Genomic DNA, 22,960 nt, shown 5'->3' with positions numbered 1-22,960 from the left:
TGATAATACTCCTTTTATAGTTTCAGACTCTTTAAGATATTTAGGTATTATAATTACTAAAAAAATAAGGATCTTTATAAAGCTGATTTTGTTCCCTTAGTAGACTCTATGAAGTATTTATTTAGTAGATAGAGTCCACTTACACTTTCACTTGTTGGTCGTATTCATAGAGTTAAAGTGATGATTTTACCAAAATTTTTATATTTATTTCAGAATATTCCTGTTTTTTTGACTAGGAAGTTTTTTGATCGGATTGATTCTATTATTTTATCTTTTATTTGGAATAATAAAAGACCAAGAATTAGTAAATGTCATTTACAAAAATTGAAAAAGGATGGAGGTCTTGCTTTGTCTAATTTTAGAATGTATTATTGGGCCGTTAATGTGCGATATATGTCTTTTTAGCTATACTGGGTTGATAAGAGTGATCGGCCAATTTGGGTAGACCTGGAACTGAAAGTTGTAAAACAGTTTTATTTAACCTCGTTATTGGGAGCTCCTTTACCTATGCGATTAGGTAAAGTTGTTAATTTAAACCTATATCCTGTGATTAAGTATTCTTTACAAATTTGGCTCCAGCTCCGCAATTTTTTTAATCTTGAAAAATTTAAACTTTGTAGTTTAATTTACCGAAATTACTTTTTTAAGCCTTCTTTGAGTGATCCAATTTTTTTACTTTGGAAAAATGAAGGTATTAATTCTTTTTTGGAATTATTTGAAGAAGATAGATTGATGTCTTTTGAACAATTAATTGATAAATATTCTCTTTCATACTCACACTTTCTGCAATACCTTCAAGTTAGATATTTTTTACAAAAATATTTAAGTAGTTTTCCTTACATATTGGAGGCTGACCTGTAAGATACTATTATGAGTATGAATCCTTTGAATAAGGGTTCTGTTGGAAGAATTTATAATTTATTATTACAATGGGATAAGCGTCCTTTATCTAAGATTAAACAGGATTGGGATAAGGAACTTAATTTGACTTTGATGACAGAGGATTGGATGCGGATATTGAAGTTGGTTAACTTCTTCAATTTGTGCTAGCCATTCATTGATTCAGTTTAAAATTGTACATCGTTATCATTTGACAAAGGAGAGACTTTCTAAAATCTTTCCTAATGTTGATAGTCATTGTGATAGATGTAAAACTGAGATAGCTACGCTGACACATATGTTTTGGTCTTGTTCTATATTGGAACAGTTCTGGAAGTCGGTTTTCTCAACAATTTCTAAAGCACTTAAAATTAATTTACAACCTAATAAAATTAACTGTGCTCTTTGCAATAGTTCCTCAAAATATTCATGGTATTTCTGTGTCTGACCAATATGTTATTGCACTTGTTACATTGATAGCTAGGAGGGCCATTTTGTTGAAGTGGAAGGATACATCAGCTCCCACTTTGTCACAATGGTTCTCTCAAGTGATGCTATATCTTAGTTTGGAGAAAATTAGAAGTCGAATCTTTGAACCTTTATGTGATTTTGAGAAAATCACATGAGCTTATTTGCTCATTATTATCATTTGAGTTAATTGATATAATTTTTCCACAATCTAATTGTAAATTTTATAGTATATTTTCTTTTCTTGCTGGCGGTTTGATGTTTATTTTTAGAAGCTTTTTGTATGACGCAGGACTCCGGGGTTGTACACCTAATGGGTTCTTTTTTTTTCTCACTTTTCTGCTTAGTATGTTTTTTTTTGTTATCACAAAATTTTTTTTCAATCTTTAAGATAATGTTTTTTTTGAGGCATTGTAAGTGTTGTTACTTCGATGCACTCATGTTATTTTTCCTGTATATAACAATAAAAAGATTTGAAAAAAAACGCTACTGAACTCAAGAGACGTGCGATATACAAGAGTGGTTACGTCTGCTATGTCACGTTCTCCGATTGGGACTACGGACGTATATGTGAACGGACTTTGTCCAAATGGACATTAAATACATAAGGAAGAAAGTCACAATTTCTTCAGCTTGTCCCAATAATAAAGTTGGTGAAGGGCACCCTCTAGTGGTTAATCAGTGTATCTCAGTACATGTGACTACCACAGTGGGATTCGGCAGAGAAAGAGCCCTCTGCCAAATTGACATGCCTAACTGAGCCATTTGCCTTTAAACCTTTCCACCAGAGAAAAATTGAGTTTTATATGTGAGACGCAATAAAGTGGTGGAGAGGCAGAGGCTTCTCAGGATCTGTCACCAATTATTTTTGGACACTCTGACTTCCATTGACTCCCTGTTTGATAATGTGATGGTGGTGAAGACATAATTATCCTGCAGGGTTTTGGGAGAGAGTTGGTCTCTTGACCTTGGTTGCTACTTGTCATCTCCTGCCTATTGACATCTTAGTGTGGAGGCCTCTCCTATTTTTCCTGAGTTCTCTTGAAAACACTCTTCCTAGCCGCAAACCTCTTCTTAGAGTTACATTTCTTAGATTTTGGGTCTCTAATCTGCCTACTGGGGTTCTTAAGCTAACAAGGTGCTTGCTTCTTGTTACGTTTTGTAACATCAAAACGTTAAACTGTTTCATAGTCCCGATGAGGGGTCTCAGCCCAAAGCATCAGCTGTTTATCCCCCTCCGTAGATGCTCCCTCATAATCTACCTTTTTATGACCTTGTGCCTGCACTGCACTCTCTCTGCAGCTCTAATACTTCATTCTGCATTCTGTTATTGTTTTACCTTGTACTACCTCAATGTACTGTACAATGAACTGAACAGGACAAGATAGGACAAAGTCAGCATGGCTTCCTTCAGGGAAAATCCTGCCTGATGAACCAGTTGGAACTCTTTGAGGAGATTACAAGTAGGATAGATAAAGGGGATGCAGTGGATGTTTTATATTTGGACTTTCAGAAGGCCTTTTACAAGGTGCCACACATGAGGCTGCTTATCAAGTTAAGAGCCCATGGTATTACAGGAAAGTTACTGGCATGGTTTGAGCATTGGCTTATTGGTAGAAGGCAGTGAATGGGAATAAAAAGATCCTTTTCTGGTTGGCTGCCTGTGACTAGTGGTGTTCTGCAGGGGTTAGCGTTGGAACTGCTTCTTTTCATGCTGTGTATCAATGACTTAGACGATGGAATAGATGGCTTTGTTGCCAAGTTCGCACATGATATGAAGACTGGTGGAGGGGCAGGTAGTGTTGAGGAAACAGACAGGCTGCAGAAGGACTTGGACAGATTAGGAGAATGGGCAAGAGAGTGGCAAATGAAATACAGTGTTGGTAAATGCATGGTCATGCACTTTGGTAGTAGAAATAAATGTGCAGACTATTTTCTAAACAGGGAGAAAATCCAAAAATCTGAGATACGGAGGGACTTGGGAGACTTGTGCAGAACACCCTGAAGGTCAACTTGCAGGTTGAGTCGGATTTTGAGGAAGGCAAATGCAATGTTAACATTCATTTCAAGAGGCCTAGAATACAAGAGCAGGGATGTGATGCTGAGGCTTTATAAGGCACTGGGGAGACCTTGCCTTGAGTATTGTGAAGAGTTTTGGGGCCCTCATCTTAGAAACGATGTGCTGGCATTGGAGAGGGTTCAGAGGAGGTTCACAAGGATGATTCCACGGTTATCATATGAGGAACATTTGTTATCTCTGGGTCTGGAGGGGGAATCTTATTGAAACCTTTCAAACATTGAAAGACCTAGACAGAGTAGATGTGGAAAGGATGATTCCCATTGGGAGTCTAGGACAAGAGAGCATAGAGGGGTGTCCATTTAAAACAAGGACGCAGAGAAATTTCTTTAGCCTGAGGGTGGTGAATTTGTGGCATTTATTACCACGAGGAGCAGTGGATGCCAGGTTATTGGGTATTTTTACTGCAGAGCTTGATCGGTTCTTGATTGGACACGGCATCAAAGGTTATGGGTAGGAGGCCGGGTTGTAGGACTGAGGAAGAGAAAAAAAAGATCAACCATAATTGAATGGCGGAGCAGACTCCATGGGCCAAATGGCCTAATTCTGCTATGTTTTATGGTCTTATGGTATGAACAGAATGTAAAGTTCAAAGTTAAAAGTAAATTTATTATGTACAACCCTGAGATTCATTTTCTTGTGGGCATACTTAATAAATCCTTCATAGAATGATAACCACAGGAGATGGCGCCAACTTGTGCATTCAACGAGTGTGCAAAAGACAACAGACTGTGCAAGTACAAAAAGAAATAAATAATATAAATTAATAAGCAATAAATATTGAGAGCATGAAATGAAGAATCCTTGAAAGTTTGTAAGAACAGTTCAGTGACGGGGGGAGTGAAGTTATCCTCTCTGGTTCAAGAGCCTGACGGTCGAAGGGTGGTAGCTGTTTCTGAACCTGATGGTGCAAGCCCTGAGGCTCCTCTACCTTCTTCGTGACGGCAGCAGCAAGAAGAGAGCATGGCCTGGTTGGTGGAGTTCCCTTGATGATAGATACTGCTTTCCTGTGACAAAGTTGTGCTAAATGGTGGGGAGGCCTTCACCCGTGATGGACTGAGCCAGATCCACCACTTTCCATACTAAACTGTGATGCAGCCAGTCAATATACTCTCCACCACACGTCTATAGAAGTTTGTCCAGGTTTTAGATGTCATGCTGAATCTTCACAAACTCCTAAGGAAGTAGAGGCACTGTGGTGCTTTCTTCATAATTGTACTTATGTGCTATTATGAAGCCAAGCTCTTCAGTATACCTTGGTACATGTGACAATAATAAGTCCTGATGAAGGGTCTCAGCCTAAATCATCGATAGTTTATTCTCCTATGGAGTGAAATAGACAGTCAACGTTCAGGTTGAGATCTTTCATCTGGGCTGGAAAGTAAAGGGGTAGAAGTCAGAGGCGTGCTGGCTGTTCATTCCCCTCCATAGATGCTGCCCGACCTGCTGAGTTCTTACAGGATTTTGTGTGTGTTTTCTGGATTTCCAGACAATGCCAGCACATCTTTTCATAGATATCCCCCTTCCCCCTTATTGGGTATGAGGCCTTACAAGGACGAGTGATGCACACTTGCTTGAGGAAGGTCCTGAAAACTGCTAGACAAAGGTTTGGACAAAACTGTTTAAAACACCAAGGCCCAGAATTTAGATTTCTTTTTTTTTTGTTCACTGAAGTTGCAATGCATCTCAAACTTGAGCCAATATAGACCTAATCCAAAATATCGGTTAAAAAAATGTTAGGGTGGCTGACACATAGAAAGCTGTGTGAAAGCCATTGTGGGTTTTGACAAGAGCTGCATAATGAAGTGTCGCTGTATAATAGATTATCTGACCCCTGAAGCTCCAGTCCACAGTTTCAAAGTACATTTTTTAATCAAAATATGTGTACAGTTTACAACCCTGAGATTCATCTTCCCACAGACAGCCATGAAACAAAGAAACAACACCGCTAAAAAAAAGCATCAAACATCCAATGTGCAAACAGCAAAAAACAGAGGGAATAACATACAGCATATTAAACATTAAACCACAGGATCTTTGAAACTGTCCAAAATTAGAGACTGCATGGAGTGAGTGACAGTTGATTTTGCGGCTGCATTCTGCTGCCCACTGGTCCCACAGCTGGTTGTGATGCAGGACAGAGTACAGACAAAATTTACAAGAACGTTGCTGGGATTTGAGGACCTGAGTTATCAGGAAAGGTCGAATAGTCTAGGACGTTATTCTCTGGAGCATAGAAAAATAAGGGATTTGATAGAGGGGTACAATTATTTGATGCAATTATGAGGGATACAGACAGGGTAATTGCAGGCAGGCTTTTTCCACTGAGGTTGGGGGAGATTGGAACTAGAGGTTGTGGGTTAAGGCCGAAAGATGAAATACTGAAGGATAACTTGGAGGGGAAATTCTTCAAAGGGTGGTGCAAATATGGGATGAGTTACCAGTAGAAGTGATAGATGTGGGTTTGATTTCAATGTTTAAGAGAAGTTTGGACAGGTCCATGGAATGAAGGGTTATGGTCCAGGTGTGGGCTGATGGGACTAGACAGAATAACAGTTCAGCACAGACTAGATAGGCCAAAGGACCTGTTTCAGTGCTGTAGTGTTCTATTACTCTGTTGCATTAAGGTGCATGAAAGAAAACCTCTGATCAGTACTGAAGCAAGTAAGGTCACCAATATTCTGAGCAGTTCAGGGACTTGTCATCTGAAGTTCTTGATATTTATTTATTTATTTTATTTCTTTTGTATTTGCAGTTTTTTGTCATTTGCACACTGGTTGTTTGCCAATCCTGTGGGGTGTGGTCTTTCATTGATTCCACGGTTTCTTGGATTTACAGTGCATGCCTACAAGAAAATGAACCTCAGTGTTGCATATAGTGACATATATGTACTTTGATGAGAAATTTACTTTGAACTTTGCTTCTGGTGGTCTCCCCATGTGGGTGTTTATAACTAAACATCACCACATTGGTAACTTACTGTCTTGACCTGAGAACTGAATTATCATGACTTCTTAACTATTTCCATGAAACTTCATCTAATAGGGGCAGCCACTTAATTGGGCCAAAATGTACAGGTTGTGATGCGTCCCCATTAAACAGAATCAACTGATGAGACCATAAGACATAGGAACAGAATTAGGCCATTTCTCCCATCTAGTCCGCTCCGCCATTTCATCATGACTGATCCATTTCCCTCTCAGGCCCAACCTCCTGCCTCCTCCACATACCCTTTCTTGCCCTGACTAATCAGGATCTGTCAACCTCTGCCTTAAATGTACCTAATGATTTGGCCCCCACAGCCACCTGTGGCAAGAAATTCCACTTACTGCACAGGACCAAAAGAGGCTGCAGAGGGTTGTAAATCTAGTCAGCTCCATCTTGGGCACTAGCCTACAAAGTACCCAGGACATCTTCCAGGACATCCAGCACCCCCAGGGCATGCCCTTTTCTCACTGCTACCATCAGGTGGCAGGTACAGAAGCCTGAAGACACACACTCAGTGATTCAGGAACAGCTTCTTCCCCTCTGCCATCCGCTTCCCAAATGGACATTGAACCCTTGAACACTACCTCACTTTTTTAAAATGTTTTTTTGCACAATTTTTAATCTATTTAACATACATGCACTGTAATTTATTATTTTCTTCTATATTATGTATTGAACTGCTGCTGCTAAGTTAACAAATTTCATGACACATGCCCGTGATAATAAACCTGATTCTGATTCACCACCCTCTGGGTAAAGAAGTCCCTCATCTCTGTTCTAACCTACCATTAGTTTAAAAGGCCTAGGGTTTTCTTGGCCAGTTGTACAATCAAAAGGACTGAAATACCTAATCCAACAGCCATGGAAGGCAATCAACATTGCAATTCCCCACTGTAGTCTTTAATGGAGATCACAAGTAGCTTTACTCTCATTGTTTTAAAAAATGCCTCATTTAAGCCCAACTACAAGCACAATACCTGATGGATGGATGCAGGTTTGATAGGGAATGGAGTTGCTTCCAGCAATACAGAATGCATACTGTTTGCAGTAACTGGTAAAAATTTAACACTTGCATCTTGCAGAAATGTTTTTGCTGGTTGGGAGGGGGGATCATTGCTTTGCTGCCGCTTATGCGTGGGAGGGCATCATTGGGGTTCTATCTGTCATTCATTCTTTGGGGCACTCCTCTGTTTTTGTGGATGGTTGCAAACAGAAAGAATTTCAGGATGTACGAGGGTTGATTGATAAGTTCGTGGCCTGAGGTAGAAGAAGATGAGTTATACAGCTCTCGTTACATGCACGTGCAGTTCAATGCTTTGAGTGACTATGCAGAAAGTTTGAAGTTAATAACTCATCTCCTTCTACCTTAGGCCACAAACTTATCAATCACCCCTAGTAGATTGTATACATTTCTCTGTCATTAAATGTACCTTTGAAACCTTTGAAGAGAAGATATTCCAACTGGTCAATAATGTAACTCAGGCAATTTAGTTGAAATATTTTCTTTATAGAATGTTCTCTACAGCATATTTATTTACAATGAACAGGTGTGTTTCAGATTTATAATACACAGAGACTTTATAGATCAGAGTTCAAATCCAGTTCATCAGACTTGTACATTTTAGCCAACTCCAAGATTAAATTGATAAACTCGATTTTCTCCGCACAGGCTAAGCATTTCTCTCCCCAGTTGTCCAGAATTCTCTTCAGCTCGGCCACTCTCAGTTTGGATAGTTCATCTTTATTCAAATCCAATTTCTTATCTGCAAGGCAAAGTGGAAGACAATTTTACTGTTAAGATTTCAACGCATTCTGCATGGAGGTCATTGACCAGTGATGTTCCTTTCTGGGAGCCCTGCTGTTTGTGACTTTTATAAATGATCTGGAAGGGTGGGTTAATAAGCTTGCAGATGACATGACAGTTGATGGTGTTGTGGATAGTACAGGTTGTCGTAAGATACAGCGGGATCATTGATAGAATACAGAGCTGGCCTGAGATGTGGCAGATAGAGTTCAATCTGGAAAAGTGTGAAGTGATATGTAGACTTTGGAAAGTCACACTGGAAGGCAGAATACAGGGTTAATAGCAGCATCCTCATTAGTGAGGCGAATCGGAGGGATCTTGGGGTCCACATCATAGTGGCTGTGTAAGCTGATAACGAGGTTAGGTAGGTGTCTGATGTGTTGGCCTTCATTAGTTGGGTGACTAAATTCAAGAGCTGCGAGCTAACCTTGCAACTTATAAAACTTCGGTTAGATCATACTTGGATTGTGTTCAGTTCTGGTCACGATATTCTCGGAAGGGTGTGGAAGCTCTAGAGAGGGTGCAGGAGATTTACCAGGATGCTGCCTAGATTGGAGAACTTGTTTCAGTTGAGCAGCTGAGGGCTTTTCCCTTTGCAGCAAAGGATGAAAGGCGACCTGATAGAGGGGTACAAGATAAGAGGCACAGATCAAGTGGACAGCCGAAGACACTTACCCCAAAGCTGAAATAGAAGTATTGGGGGGTGGGGGGGGGGTGAATATCAGAGGTAAGTTTTTTTTAAACTACACAGTGATGTGTGTGTGTGGTAGGGCATTTAAGAAACTCAAGACAGGGACGTGGATGACAGAAAAATAGAGGGCTATGTGGGAGGGAAGGGTTAGATTGATCTTGGAGGAGTTTAACAGGCTGGTACATCATGGGCCAAGGGGCCCGCACTGCAGCAAAAGGCAGGCAAGTACTATGACAAAACAGTGTGGGTACAGTAGCCCACACACACTCAATCCATGAATTCCAGCACTCAACTACAAATCACTGGTGTAAACAGTAATAAGATACCACAAACACTTAACATACTTTGACAAGCAGGGCTAGAATTATGTTGGTGTATCATTAAGTTAGAAACAAAACTACAAATTAAAATTTAAACAAATTAGGAACAAAATGCTCACATCCACTTTATAATGCCAGACTTTAACAGGTGTGTAATTACTGAAAATTCTGGAGGGGTGCATTTGACGATCGTCTTATCAATGCCCCCCAGCAAATGGCCCATGGCTCACAACAGCTTCAATGACCAAGAAAATGCTTCCCCATCACAGTCACGTTACCATTGTTGGACTGAGGTTACAGACAGTTGTTGGAATGGGAGAATGAAGCAAGCTTGGCCAAACATATTTTGTTATCGGTAAGTCTGTGGACTAGACAGAATGTCTGGTTATACAAGGCATTGTGAACACTGTTCAGTTTGTTTTCCCTTGTGTATCTAACCTACTTCACGATTCTGCCCTTTAATGACACAGTTATTTCCCCTCAACCATCTAAATTAGGGGTTCCCACCTTTTTTATGCCATAGAGCCTAACCATTGACTGAGGGGCCTGTGGGTCCCAGTTTGGGAACTCCTGATCTAAATGAATCTCAGGGTGATACATGGTGACATATATATACTTTGATAATAAATTTACTTTGAACTTTAATTGCCAATACTGCTGGCTGTGTGAACGGATCCACAGTTAAAATATTTTCAGCATTGTCAGGTAAACCAACCAAGAATGGCATCTTCCCAAACCAACACATCAGCGGTACAGCAGAACGGTGGTGTAGCAGTCAGCGTAACACTTTACGGTCTAGGTTCAATTTCTGCCACTGTTTGTAAGGAGTTTGTACGTTTCCACATGATCACATAGGCTTGCTCCGGTTTCCTCCCACATTCCAAAGATATACGGCTAAGTTTCGTGAGTTGTGGACACTGGTCCCTCTAAGCTGCCACGCAGTAGCTGAAATGCTCTCACCCACATTGCCTTCGTTGCCATGCAGCTGGAATGTTCTTCTATATTATGTTAATAATCGAGAGCTGCAGTTTTCAGGCTGTGTGAAAAATTCCACGTCAGAGCAATGGTTGATCCATGCAGCCACTTAAAAAAAAATAATTTGAGGGAACATTGGTTGTGGGCATGCTACATAGGCACCCGAAGTGTGGCGATGCTTGGGGGCTGCATAGCACAACCCTTGCTGATTTGACTTCATGCAAACAATGCATTTGACTGAATGTTTTGAAGTATACATGATAGATGAAGCTAATCGCTGAACCAACTGAAAGGGACTCCCTTTAACAATGCAGCTGAAATTCCCAAGAGTCATTCAGCCATATCCTGAATGAATCAAGCTCCTGCTGTGAGGAGCACTTCTCCCTAGCAACAGATGGAGAACATGACACAGGTTACAGCATTTCCTTGGAAATTCTGTTTACAGAGATTAGCATTATTTGCCACATGTACATCAAAACATACAGCGAATGCATCATTTGTGTCAGCGACCAACCCATTCCCAGGATGTGCCGGACGGCCCACAAGTGTCACCATGCTTCTGGTGCCAACACAGCATCACCACAAAACATTAACTCACTAACCCTAAGCATACATCTTTGGAATGTGAGAAGAAACTGGAGCACCCAGTGGAATCCCACGCGGTCACAGGGAGAACCTACAAATTCCTTACAGACAGCGGTGGGAATTGAACCAGTCGTTGATGCAGTAAAGTGTTACGCTACTGTGCCATGAGGCTTGTCACAAACCTCACGCGTATAGTTCTAATTTAAATTTTGTGGCAGCCCAAAGTTTGAGGCAAGTTCACAAAGTTTCTTTTTTTTTGTAAAATGAAAAGGACTTAGTTCCAGAGTTTATTTCTAGATGAAGTTCTATGCCAGCATTTCCTGCAGAGCAAGTATGAATTTTAACCTCAACGACAAGCAATGCTTTGATCTTGTTGACCAGCTGCCATCTGTTGGCACAAGAACTAGAACTGTTTGGCTGGGGTAACAGCTTCTTCCCCCAGGATGTTAGATTTCTTAACACTCTGCTGCCACTCAGCACACATGTACTCTGTCCAAATACCCTGCCATGCCCCTCCCACACCACCGCCCCACCTCAGACTCACTCTCATCCTGCACTCGGCACTTTTCAGCTTTTAACACACTGCACATTGGGTCTTTGATGGTCTTTTTAAATGGCTTCTATTGTGTTTCTTTGTTTTGTGACAGCCTGAAAGGAGACGAATCTCAAGGTTGTATATAGTATAAACACACTTCGATAATAAGCACACCTAAACTTTTATTGCTGCTGTTTCACATATGACTGCTTGATTTATTATCATAACATGACACTGTCTTACATAAATATGCACCTCGCACTTTATGTCAACCTGTCATTCTTCAGCCCCTGTGACTCAGGGTCCTGTGCTAACGTTAAACAGTGACTGTGCTGGATCATAACTATACGTGCCGCGTGTGACTGAATGTACTGTATTTTGCACCTTGGCTCCAGAGGAACTGTTTCGTTTAGCTGTAAACATGTGCATAGTTGCAGGACAATGGAACAATGAAGTTGAAATGGTTTAGCATGGACCAGATGGGCCAAAGGGCCTGCTTCGGTGCTGTAGTGTTCTATGACTCTGACTGTGTATGGTTGAACGACAATAAACGTGAACTTGAACACAGTCCAATCCCAGAAGGACAAGGAACCAGACATGGGGTATAGTTTTGTAGGAACACACACCACGAAGGATAAAGCCGATGTTCAAGATGATGCATGGAAGGAAGAAACTGAAATTTGTACCGTATTTTAGCTCGCATATCTGAGCATCTGTCTTTCTGAGCTTCTCACAGATCTTCGGTACAGGCACATGGGCACTCATGGGACGGGCTACTTCATTCATGATCTTCGTGGCGGCGTCACTCGTTGCTCCGATATAGTAGCACTGTTGGAGGTAAAGTTACACATGGTCATGCACGCTGCCACAACAAATTCAACATCCAAGACCGTTTAACGTCATTTCCAGTTCACAAGTGTAAAGGTGAACAACATAATTGTTACTCCAGATCCAACAGAGCACAAAAAAAAGTACAGAAAGAATACGATAAAAAATATATAAATACATACGATAGCTTATATACATATTGTCTGTCCATAAGGTGACACTAGGCACAGGAGTGACTGGCAGGTAATGATAAAGTAATTGTGGTTGAGGGTGTGGTGGGGTGGTTTAGTGGGTGGAAGTGCTGAGCAGCCTTACTGCTCAGAGACAGTAACTGGTTTTGAGTGTGGTGGTCCTGGCATGGATGCTATGTAGCACTCAGGTCTACTGTGACAAAATGCTTTGAGAAGTTGGTCATGTCTAGAATGAATCCCTGTCTCAGGAAGGACCTGGGCCCACTGCAGTTTGCCTATTGCCACGATAGGTCTACGGCAGACATGATCACAATGGCTTTCAACATGGCCTTGGATCACCTGGACAATATAAACACCCATGTCAGGAAGATGTTAATTGACTACAGTTCTATGTTTAACACCATCATTCCTTTTTTTTTGGCGTGTGTGTCTGCGCATGTGCGATGTTGGCGGGATGATGTCTTTTTCATGCCTTTACAAGGCGCGGAGCGAGAGAGAGAGACTGTGTGGCACGCCACTCCTCACACAGACATTTCACAGTATTTTTCCCTTTAGTTTACGAGGTCGAGCTGCGATCTTGACACTCAACCCGGCACGGATGGAAAGCGTACTCGGGAGCGGCCCCGACTGGGTTCGAACCCGGGAACCTCCGTTTCAGAGTCCGGCTCTGATGTCATGACGCCACCAGCCGGCCCAACACCATCATTCCTAATCGATAAGCAACAGAACCTGGGCCTCCGAAACTCCATCTGCAACTAGATCCGTGACTCCTAACCAGAAAACCACAGTCTATGCGGATTGGAAATAACATCTCCACCTCGCTGACGATCAACATTGGCATACTTCAGGGGTGTGTGCTTGGCCCACTGCTCTACTCTCTCTACACCCACAGCTGTGTGGCTAGGCACAGCTCAAATGCCACCTATAAACTTGCTGATGATACAACTATTGTTGGCAGAATCTCAGATAGCGTCAAGAGGATGTACAGGAGTGAGATATACCAGCTAGTTGAGTGGTGTCGCAGCAACAACCTGGCATTCAGCATCAGTAAGACCAAAGAGCTGGCTGTGGACTACAAACAGAGTAAGATGAGGGAGCACAAGCCAGTCAGAGGGATTAGAAATGTAAAGAGTGGGCAATTTCAAGTCCCTGGGTGTTAGTAACTCTGAGGATCTAATCTGTTCACAACATATATTAATGCAGCTATAAAAAAAAAGACAAGTCAGTAACTGTATTTCATTATTGTGAGTCTTCATTAGAAGGGCCAAAACGTCGGCTATACCCTTTTGCATAGATCCTGCCTGAGTTCCTCCAGCATTCTGTGTGTGCTGCTGCAGATTTTCTCTTATTTGATATTAGACCTGATTCTGACTCCGAAGACCTCATCCCTGGGAGAGGAAGGATCTTTGCCTCGAAGATGGATGATGTGGCGAGGTGAAAGCAGAAGCCACAGGGCCCATCAATCTTCTACCAGCCCAGGACAGAGGCCCCAGTAGGGATGATGGGCTTAAGAGACCAACTCTTGCACCACTCTAACACCTGCCTTGCACCTTACCCTTTTCAGCAGCAGTTTAATTAATGGCTTCCTGTAAATAGGAAACACTGTTGACACTCACCAGCCGGTTCTCCTTTCCTTTGGTGTGTTCACACATTAGCATCAGCTCCTTTGCCACAAGTGCAGGTGTTAGTTCCACATTCTGTGCCTTCAAATAGTTGTAAAATCTCTCCAGAAATCCAATGCACACTGGATGGGAGGGGAAAATAAGCTTGAAAGAAAAATACCAGCATCAAAACATTCACCATAATAAATACATGCTTTAAGAAAACAAAAAGAAAAATTGCCTTTTAAACTCACGAGAGAGCATAGGCCATCAACTTTTTGCTGTTGATGTTTCTGTAGCAGGCAATTTCTTTTTTTTTTAAACGAGGTTGAGTTGCTAGCTCGATGCTCAATCCAGCACAGATGGAAAGCGTGCCGGGGAGCCGGCTGGATTCGAACTCGGGAGCCTTCGCTCCGAAGTCCAGTGCTGATGCCACTATGCCACCAGCCGGCTATGTGTTAAGAAACTAACCAGAAATAATTATAATATGTATATGTTTTGATTTTTTTTAGTCATAGCAGCCCCGTTTCACTGACATAAAAGATCCATCATTTCCTGGGTTAAACATCCAAAACTGTCATTACAATTTGAAGTGATTATAGAAAATTGAAATTCTGGACTGTAGAATAAAAATCTGCTAAAGGAACTCCACGGGTGAGGCAGGGTGTAAAACAGGGTTAGGGTTAGTGAGTTGTGGGCATGTCATGTTGGCACCAGGACTCGTGGGCTGCTCCCAGCACAATCCATGGACTGTGTTGGTCATTGACACTAACAACAAAAGCTTTGATGTGCATGTGACAAATAAAGCTTATCCTTCTAAATAATGAAAATGCTACAGATGAGTGTATCTTCAATGATGCTTGGAGCAGCCTAATACTTATCCTTGATAGTACCTGTACCACCGCTTGTTGCTGAGTCTATCAATTAGACAATTCCTTGTTCAGAGCCAAGCTCTACCCATTACTTTGAGTTTTGTGTGGAACCTTTGTCAACTGCTTTAGAGAAACAAAGCCACACCACAGGCTTTCATTAATTTGGACTGTACACAATAGAAAAATGGAGGGCTACGTGGGAGGGAATGATTAGATTGATCTTAAGAGTGGGTTAAAGGCTCAGCACAGCATCATAAGCTGAAGGGCCTGTACTGTGCTGTAATGGTGCATGTTCTATATGCATAGAGTGCCTCGGTAATATAGCAGTTAGCATGACATTATTACAGCTCGGAGCGTCGGAGTTCAGAGTCCAATTCCAGCACCCTCTAAGTTTCTACCCATGTGCGATTGGGTTTCCTCCCACAGTTAGGAGGTTAATTGGTCATTGTAAATTGTCTCAAGATTAGGTTAGCGCTAAATAGGTGGGTTGCTGGGCAGTGCGGTTCGGTGGGCTGGAAGGGTCTGTTCTATGCGGTATCTCTAAATAAGTGAAATGCAGTCTGCAGAAACATTGAGGGAGTTGGTCAGGTGAGAGCCGAATCTTCTGGTTTATACCTTTTATTCTCAGTTATTTTCATAGCTAATCTTTAAAATTAGACAACAGATCTGGAGTCTCCATGTCTATTACAAATGCTATTTTTCTTACAGCCAACATTAATTTGCAATTTGCCTGAACTTTCCCAATGTCTTTTAACCAGTTGACAAAAGTCGGCATCTCAGAAGAATCTGCTGTCTTCACTGTGCTGTGAGAGAAATTTTATCTATTCCTGATTATTAGTTTCCAATATCTTAAATTCATCTGGTGCATCAAAGCTTTTATCACCAAGTCAAGTAAAAAAAGTTATTGTTAAGATAAAGGAACAAAATAAAACTAGTAAATTTTCAAAGAAAGATAGCAACAAATGATAAACACAAGAGATTTGGCAGATGCTGGAAATCCAGAACAACAAAAATGGCAGTAAATAGGGTCTGAATTGAAGGTGGGGTGGTTTTGGTCTGAAAGTACAGAGTAATTTAGTATACAAGCTCATAGTATATTAAAGTGGAGTGGTTTTGTTAGAATGTAGGCTACAAAACAATATACATTAGGGTTGGGGGCAGAGCGTTTCCTGAAATGGAGGAAGATGCAGATTATACAAAGGACACTTAGAGCAAGAGGGTTCTCTAAAGTTGTGAGGTAACTGGTTCAAGATTAGTGGGGAAATTGAGTTTAAGAGTCACGAAGTAATGTTGCAGCTTTACAAAACTCTGGTCAGATTACACTTAGTCAACATTTAAGATTAGGTTGGAGAGGTGTATAAAGTGAAATAGAGATTTGGGAAAATTGGGATAAACAATTTATTTTTATTTATTTAGCGATCAGCATGGAACAGGCCCTTCGAGCTGCACCGCCCAGCAACCCCCAACTTAACCCTCGCCTAACTATGGGACCATTTACAATGACCAATTAGCCTCCCAACCAGTATATCTTTGGACTGTGGGAGGAAACCGCAGCACCCAAAGGAAACCCACGCAGTCACAGAGTGAACGCACAAACTCCTTACAGATTTAACTCCAAAGCCCTGAGCTCTAATAGAGTCTTGCTAACCACTATGCTACCGTGGTTGCCAGCTGAAAAACCGTGACTTAGGATAAGTCAACGCAAATTGCTTTTCCTGTGTTTTAACTTTAGTTTTCTAGATAAAAACTAGAAAAACTAAAAGCTGAGGATTGGTGACGCTAGAACAAGAGGTCATAGGTTAATAGGTGAAATGCTTAAGGGGAACAAAATGGAGGGCAATGGTCCAGGTGCAGGTCGGTGGGACAGGTAAAATAACAGTTCGGCACGGACTAGATGGATTAGAAAGGCTTGTTTTTGTGTTGTTGTGCTTTATGACTCTAATTAGTAGAAACAACAGGCAATTAGTCAATTAAATATTTCTTCAATACCTCATCAAACATGACAAATTATTGTCATCCCCATCATAACAGACTTTTCTTTCTCAATATTCAATGAAAGGTTTATTTCTAATAAACACACGTTATTAAGGATAAGTAAATTCATCAATTATTGTGGATTAGACTAGAAGACTATTGTGAAATATCAATCTAGATTTGAATTGTCACTCAGAAAATAATATTTTCAGCCCAGATGATAAATGATAGTCTCAAATAGGAATGTTCTCAGCACAAAATCACAAGAGAGTACGCAGATGCTGGAAATCTCCAGCAAGGATTTAAGCAATGACACTAGAGCATGTAAAGTCACTAAAGGATTGGAGGGATTCCTGAAACAAATGCAAAATGGAGGAGGGAACGTACTTTGGAGCCTGGTGCTGCAGGTATATTAGGGCAGAGTAGCAATGCCTGAACCTGGCCTTTCAAAGCTTCATACATCAAGGTCACAGCTGATCTTCAACCTCAGCTCCTCTTTCCCCCAACATCCTCAATCCCTTTAGTCTCTAGTTGTGTGACTGCAGAGAATTGTGGACACGGCTCAGCGTACCACAGAAACCAGCTTCCCCTCCGTGGATTCCACCTACACTTCCCGCTGCCTCAGTGAAGCGGCCAGCGTAACCAAAGGCCCCCATCCACATTGGACATTCTCTTCTTGCTGGGCTCCCATCATGCAGAAGATACAAACGTCTGAAAGCACATACCACTAGGCTCAGGGACAACTCAACCTCACTTATCAGACCCTTAAATGATCCTCTAGTACTACAAGATGGACTTCTGACCTCACAATCTAACTTATGATTTTGCACTTTATCATTTATCTGCTCTGCACTTTCTCAGAAGCTTTTACACTTCATTCTGCATTGTTATTGTTTTACCTTGTTCTAGGTCAATGCACTGTGTAATGATCCGACCTATATGAACAGTATGCAAGACAAGATTTTCACTGTATCTTGGTACATGTGACAATAAACCAATTCCAAATTTATGAGTTTTGATTTCAAATGAACCCTCCAGTGCAGTGAAAGGTTCATTACCTCTCCATGGAGAAATTTATCCTCTGAATCTTACATGATTTAGTTCATATTTAGGGACTGTGACCCCTTGTTCTAAACTTCTCAGCCAGGGAAATCATCCTTCCTGTTAGGTCCTGTAAGAACTCTTAATAATGCATCATTCTTCTAAACTTTAGAAAACAGCCAGTAGTCTCCCCTTCTACAGCATCAGATGAACTGTGACACTACCTATGGGCAACGTTTGTTAGGCAAAGGAACCGAGACTGCACACAGTACAAGGTCAGGTCCCACTCTACTTGTAACACACTTTTACTTTTGTACTCAAGTCACAGGCAGCTATCGACTGTTATTCAGAGAGAACAATGTTTTTGACAAAGCAGTGAGCTGAGTGTCACAGTGTAGACACTGCTCACAGCTGTTCACGATACACATGATCGATTTGGCGCCACAACAGCACGGTGGTTACTGCAACACAATTACAGCTCGGGGCGCCAGAGTTAGAAGTTAAATTCTAGCGTACTCTTGAGTTTGTACATCCTTCCTGTGGGTACATAGGTTTCGTCCCACAGTCCAAGGACGTACCGGTCAATATGTTTATTGGTCCATTGTAAATTGTCCTGTGATTGGGCTTGGGTTAAATAGGTGGGCCTGTCTGCAATGTACAAAAGCAGGTGACCGAACACAGCACATATAAATTTGCTGATAACACTAAATAGACTGGTAAAGTAATTTGTGCAGAGTCTGCAGAGGGATATAGATAAAGTGAGTGGGCAGATGGTGCACAATGATGGTAAATATGAGGTCCTCCACTTCAGAAGGAAAAATTGAAGATCAGATTATTTAAACGGTGAGAGATTTTGGCATGCTGTTTTGCAGTGGGACTTGGGAGAGATTGTGAATTAACAAATTCTTAAAACATGACAATTCCATGCTCCATAACCATGGCAAGCAACCATGTGTGGGACATTGACAGAAATCCAAATGAGCTATACCCAGATTCAGCTATTTATCTAGTCAAGCGATCTATTGACAAATTTTAACTCATCCAGAACCAGGATAAGGGAACATATCACTCCTGTACTAGCTACTCTGCATTGGTCTCGTGTATCTTCTAGAATTCTCTCACTGGTTTTTAAAGCACTTAATGGTCTGGGACTAGAGTACAATACAGAATTGTTTTCATTTTATTATCCTGCTTGAGTTCTCAGGTCTTCTTCCACCAGTCTCTTAAATTTAAACAATCTTCCTCAAAAGATAATTGATGAGTCAGCTTTTCTTTAAACTATGCTCCTAAACTGTAGAATTCAAACTATAAGGGATGCAGACTCAGTTGACACTTTTAAATGCCAGCTCAAAATCTATTTACTTAACTTTGATTTTAAATAATACCTTTGCCTTTTACTTTCATGTTTATTTTTATATTTTATTCTCATTTTGCACTTTTATTCCATTGTAAAGCACCTTGAACTGCCTCGTTTGTATGAAAAGAGCTCTATAAATATATTACTTGTCCTCAAAACAATCCTCATACATGAATCTCTGGTGATTATGCTTTTCCTAAGTTATTTTTCATTACAGTTCCCAGTAGTCTCCTTGCTGCTGATGTTAGTCTACACATCAGAAGCTCTTCACTGGCTTCGTCCCTCCTTTAGTGAGGTGAACTGTGAATCTGTGGAATTCATTGCTACAGATGTCTGTGGAGGCCATGTCATTGGGTATATTTGAAGTGGAGGGTATTAAGTTCTGATTAATCGGGGCGTTAAAGGTTACGGGGAGAAGGCAGGAGATTGGTGTTGAGAAGGACGATAAATCAGCCATGATGGAATGGCGGAGCAGCCTTGATGGGCCAAATGGCCGAATTATGCTCCCTTGTCTCATGCTCCGTTCTTATACAACACTCATTGGCTACCCTCCAAACGGTGCAGGATTTTGAAAGATAACCAGCTCAACCACTGTCTTGACAAGCACCTGCTTCAAACTTTTCGAACGTGGAACTCAGCATCTCTCATATACGGTATATTCAGCACACAAGATTCCTTAACCTCAATGTTTCCTCCAAACAACAGCAGTAAAAATGCGCGCAGTCAGGTCACCAACATGCGCACGTACAAGGACTATTAAAGGAGCTTGGATAAAATACATTTGAATAAAAACACACTTGTGCACTAATGCCAACTATTAGATAAAGTTGATAACTGTTCTTGGTTTCTATAAATGCAAGAGATTCTGCAGATGCTGGAAATCCAAAGCGACACACACACACACAAAGCTGGAGGAACTCAGGTCAGGCAGCATCGATGGAAATGAATAAACAGTCAACTTTTCGGGTCAAGACCCTTCTTCAGGACTGATAGCAGAAAAACAATCACAAACAGATGTAATTTTTATTTTTGTAAGTCCGTTTTTCTGCTATTGTAATTATATGTGTTATGTCTGTGTTGTTGTTTTCAATATTGGACCTCACAAATTATCCTTCAACTTTAAGCAACTTACATAGCAAGATGCAGACTAACACAGACACTGCAAGACCCATAAATGAAAATATCAAAAACACAGAATAACTGAAGGCTGCAGAAAGACACCACAAACATTTTAACTCAAGAAAACTCTTACATTTGGAGGCAATCAAGGTTAGGTCAGACTGCAAACAATTCCCAGAAGAATGTAGAATCACACCATTTAGAGCAATACCCAGCAGCTTGGTTTATAATAATCAAAATGTCACGTACACACTCACCATGTACAAAATGTTATAATGTATCACTTGCTGCATGCCAGCCAGTCTTCATGATCTTTGCTGCTTGTGTGCTAAACATGCTTAAAATCAAACAGGTTTAGAACAGTTATTTGCATAATTCAGCAACAAGCAAACACTGTGTTAGCGTTAGGTACAGTACATCGCACTGGTACAAAGCAATCTACAAATGTCCTGACTGTTTGCATCAGGGTCTGGTACAGACATTCATATGTGCAGGAATCTTAGGACCTTCAGAGTTGAATGGAATCAATCCAACATGCCACATCCCTCCCCACCACCAGTGGCATCTACAGGAGGTGCTATCTCAAGGTAGCATCCATCAACGATCCCCACCATACGGCCACGCCATCTTCTAGTAGCTCCCATCGAGCCTGAAGTCCCACACTACCAGGTTCAGAAACAGCTACTTCCCTTCAACCATTTGGTTCTTGAACTAAAGTGTAGCCACATTATAACCACTTTGCTCTAAAATAGATGTTTTTGTTCTAATTGTGCTAGTCTTATGAAAATTGTGTGTAATTTGTTTTTTTTCCTTGCGAATGTTGCTTATTTGACGCTGCGTGCCTATGTTGCTACAAGTCTGCCATTGCACTGTGTAGATGACAAATCAAATCTCTCATACTGTAGAATTAATTTGTCACTTCAAGACACTTCCAGCACTGTGACACGCAATGAATTATATTTTACAGCTTTACTGACTTTCCACCACATTGAACTTTACTCAACTGTACAGCTAGGTTTTCAATAGATCAATAAAATATTAAGCATTTTCACTTTAAATGGCAACTTAAATTGTAGAACAATGTCAAGGAGTGATGCCTCAAAAAGGCAGCATCCATCATTAAGGACCCCCATCACCCAGGACATCCCCTCTTCTCATTGCTACCACAAGGTGGTGGTACAGGAGACTGAAGCCACACACACAATGTTTCAGGAACAGCTTCTTCCCTTCTGCCATCCGATTTCTGAATGGACATTGAACCCATGAACACTGCCTATTTTTTTGTCTTTTTGCACTCATTTAACTTTTTAAATGTATATGTACTATAATTTACAGTTTTTTATGTACTGCAATTTATTGCTACCACATAACAACAAATTTCACAACATATTCTAATGACATTAAACCTGATTCTGAAAATTTTGTACTCTCCCAACCATTAAGTTAGTGAGGAGGATGGGTGGGGTGAGTTGGGGGCAAGTTAGTGAGAGTGGAGGTTGTGATTCTCAATTTTTTTTCTTAGGGAAAGAATTCTCATTAATAAAGAAACCACAATACCCAGACATATTATTTCACGTAAGCCCTGTCCCTGGCAGCCATTTTAAAAGGAAAGCCAAGGCTGGGAGTATTTTTTTTTTGGGGGGGGAGCACAGGGTGCAAAAATAATCAATCTGGTATTTGTATTCAGCATCTTGCAAACTGAACCAGAATGCTTTACACATCTCTTAAAGGAAATCTGAAAGTTTATTTATTTATGTATTGCATATAGCAGAATAAGCCTTTCAGCCCTTCAAGCCACACCACCCAGCAATCCCCAGTTTAATCCTAGCCTAATCAGGGGACAATTTACAATGACCAATTAACCCACCAATCTTTGGAACGAGGGAGGAAGTCAGAACACCCGGAGGAAACCTCATGCGGTCACAGCGAGAAAATGCAAGCTTCTTACAGGGAGCGGCGGAAGATGAACCCGGGTCAACAGTACTGACAAGTGTTATGCCAACCACTACGCCGCCGTGCCGCTTCAAAAATGCAGTCTTATCTCGTAAGGTAGGAAACGCACAGCAAGTTCCCACGTGTAGCAAAGTTTTATGTGAAGGTGTTGGACAAATTACTGAGAAGCTTTTAAACCCACACCCAGAAAATGGACTTCACTGTAACAAACAGTGTATGGGGAATACCCCACCTCCCCCAGTATTAGAGTGCTCAGTAAAGTGGGTTCAGTGGGCTGCTGGGATGGGACAAGAGGGCTCCGGGGGCTGATAGGGAACAGAAGAGTAGGTAGATGGGTGATAAGAGACGGTGGTATGGGAGAGCAAAGGGACAGAGGCAAGGCCTCCAGCGGGAGGCGCTGGCTCACGGGTAAGGAGGATGACTGCGAGGGGAATGCCAGGTCCCGGGCCCGCTGCTCACCTTCACACGGCTCCGGCCCCACGGCGCCGGGTAGCAGCGGTGCCCACACCGTGAGGAGAAGCAGCACGGCCGGGATCGAACCACCACCCGGCACCCATCGGGGCTGCGTCCGCATCGCCACCGAGCATCAACAACGGGGAAACGGTAGGAAGTGACGTTAGAGTCAGAAATAATACCCCTTCAGTCCATTGCCATTGGTCGACAATCCTTCAATAGAAATGCCGACTCCTTCGCCCGCCACCC

The 22,960-nt window shown here is 41.5% G+C and overlaps 1 protein-coding gene across 2 annotated transcripts; it reads right to left on the bottom strand.

The window, feature by feature from the left end:
• Window positions 1–7,898: 7,898 nt before the first annotated feature.
• cdnf (cerebral dopamine neurotrophic factor) lies at window positions 7,899–22,887 on the bottom strand. 2 transcript variants are annotated; one of them, XM_072241584.1, is made up of 5 exons: window positions 22,718–22,808; window positions 20,563–20,642; window positions 13,958–14,107; window positions 12,009–12,150; window positions 7,899–8,175 (listed from the first exon to the last, which is right to left on the bottom strand). In XM_072241584.1, exons 2-5 carry the CDS (start codon window positions 20,596–20,598, stop codon window positions 7,991–7,993), a joined length of 513 nt encoding a protein of 170 aa, XP_072097685.1. In that variant the 5' UTR covers window positions 20,599–20,642; window positions 22,718–22,808; the 3' UTR covers window positions 7,899–7,990. The 2 variants fall into 2 exon arrangements, with proteins under 2 accessions (XP_072097685.1, XP_072097684.1); XM_072241583.1 differs by lacking the exon at window positions 20,563–20,642 and having other exon boundaries at window positions 13,958–14,085; window positions 22,718–22,887.
• Window positions 22,888–22,960: the final 73 nt, after the last annotated feature.

This window comes from Mobula birostris, chromosome 23, assembly GCF_030028105.1.
Source record: "Mobula birostris isolate sMobBir1 chromosome 23, sMobBir1.hap1, whole genome shotgun sequence".
In the NCBI taxonomy this organism is placed as follows: Eukaryota; Metazoa; Chordata; class Chondrichthyes; order Myliobatiformes; family Myliobatidae; genus Mobula; species Mobula birostris.
This window is presented reverse-complemented; position numbering and strand designations above follow the sequence as displayed.

Bases quoted from the DNA above. Each gene is read 5' to 3' on its own strand.
- cdnf (XM_072241583.1), bottom strand. From the start codon at position 22,832: ATGCGGACGCAGCCCCGATGGGTGCCGGGTGGTGGTTCGATCCCGGCC. The intron at 14,086-22,717 runs GTGAGCAGCGGG...CCTCCCATCCAG, and splicing joins GGGGCCGGAGCCGTGTGAAG to TGTGCATTGGATTTCTGGAG. The intron at 12,151-13,957 runs GTGAGTGTCAAC...TACCTCCAACAG, and splicing joins AAGGAAAGGAGAACCGGCTG to TGCTACTATATCGGAGCAAC.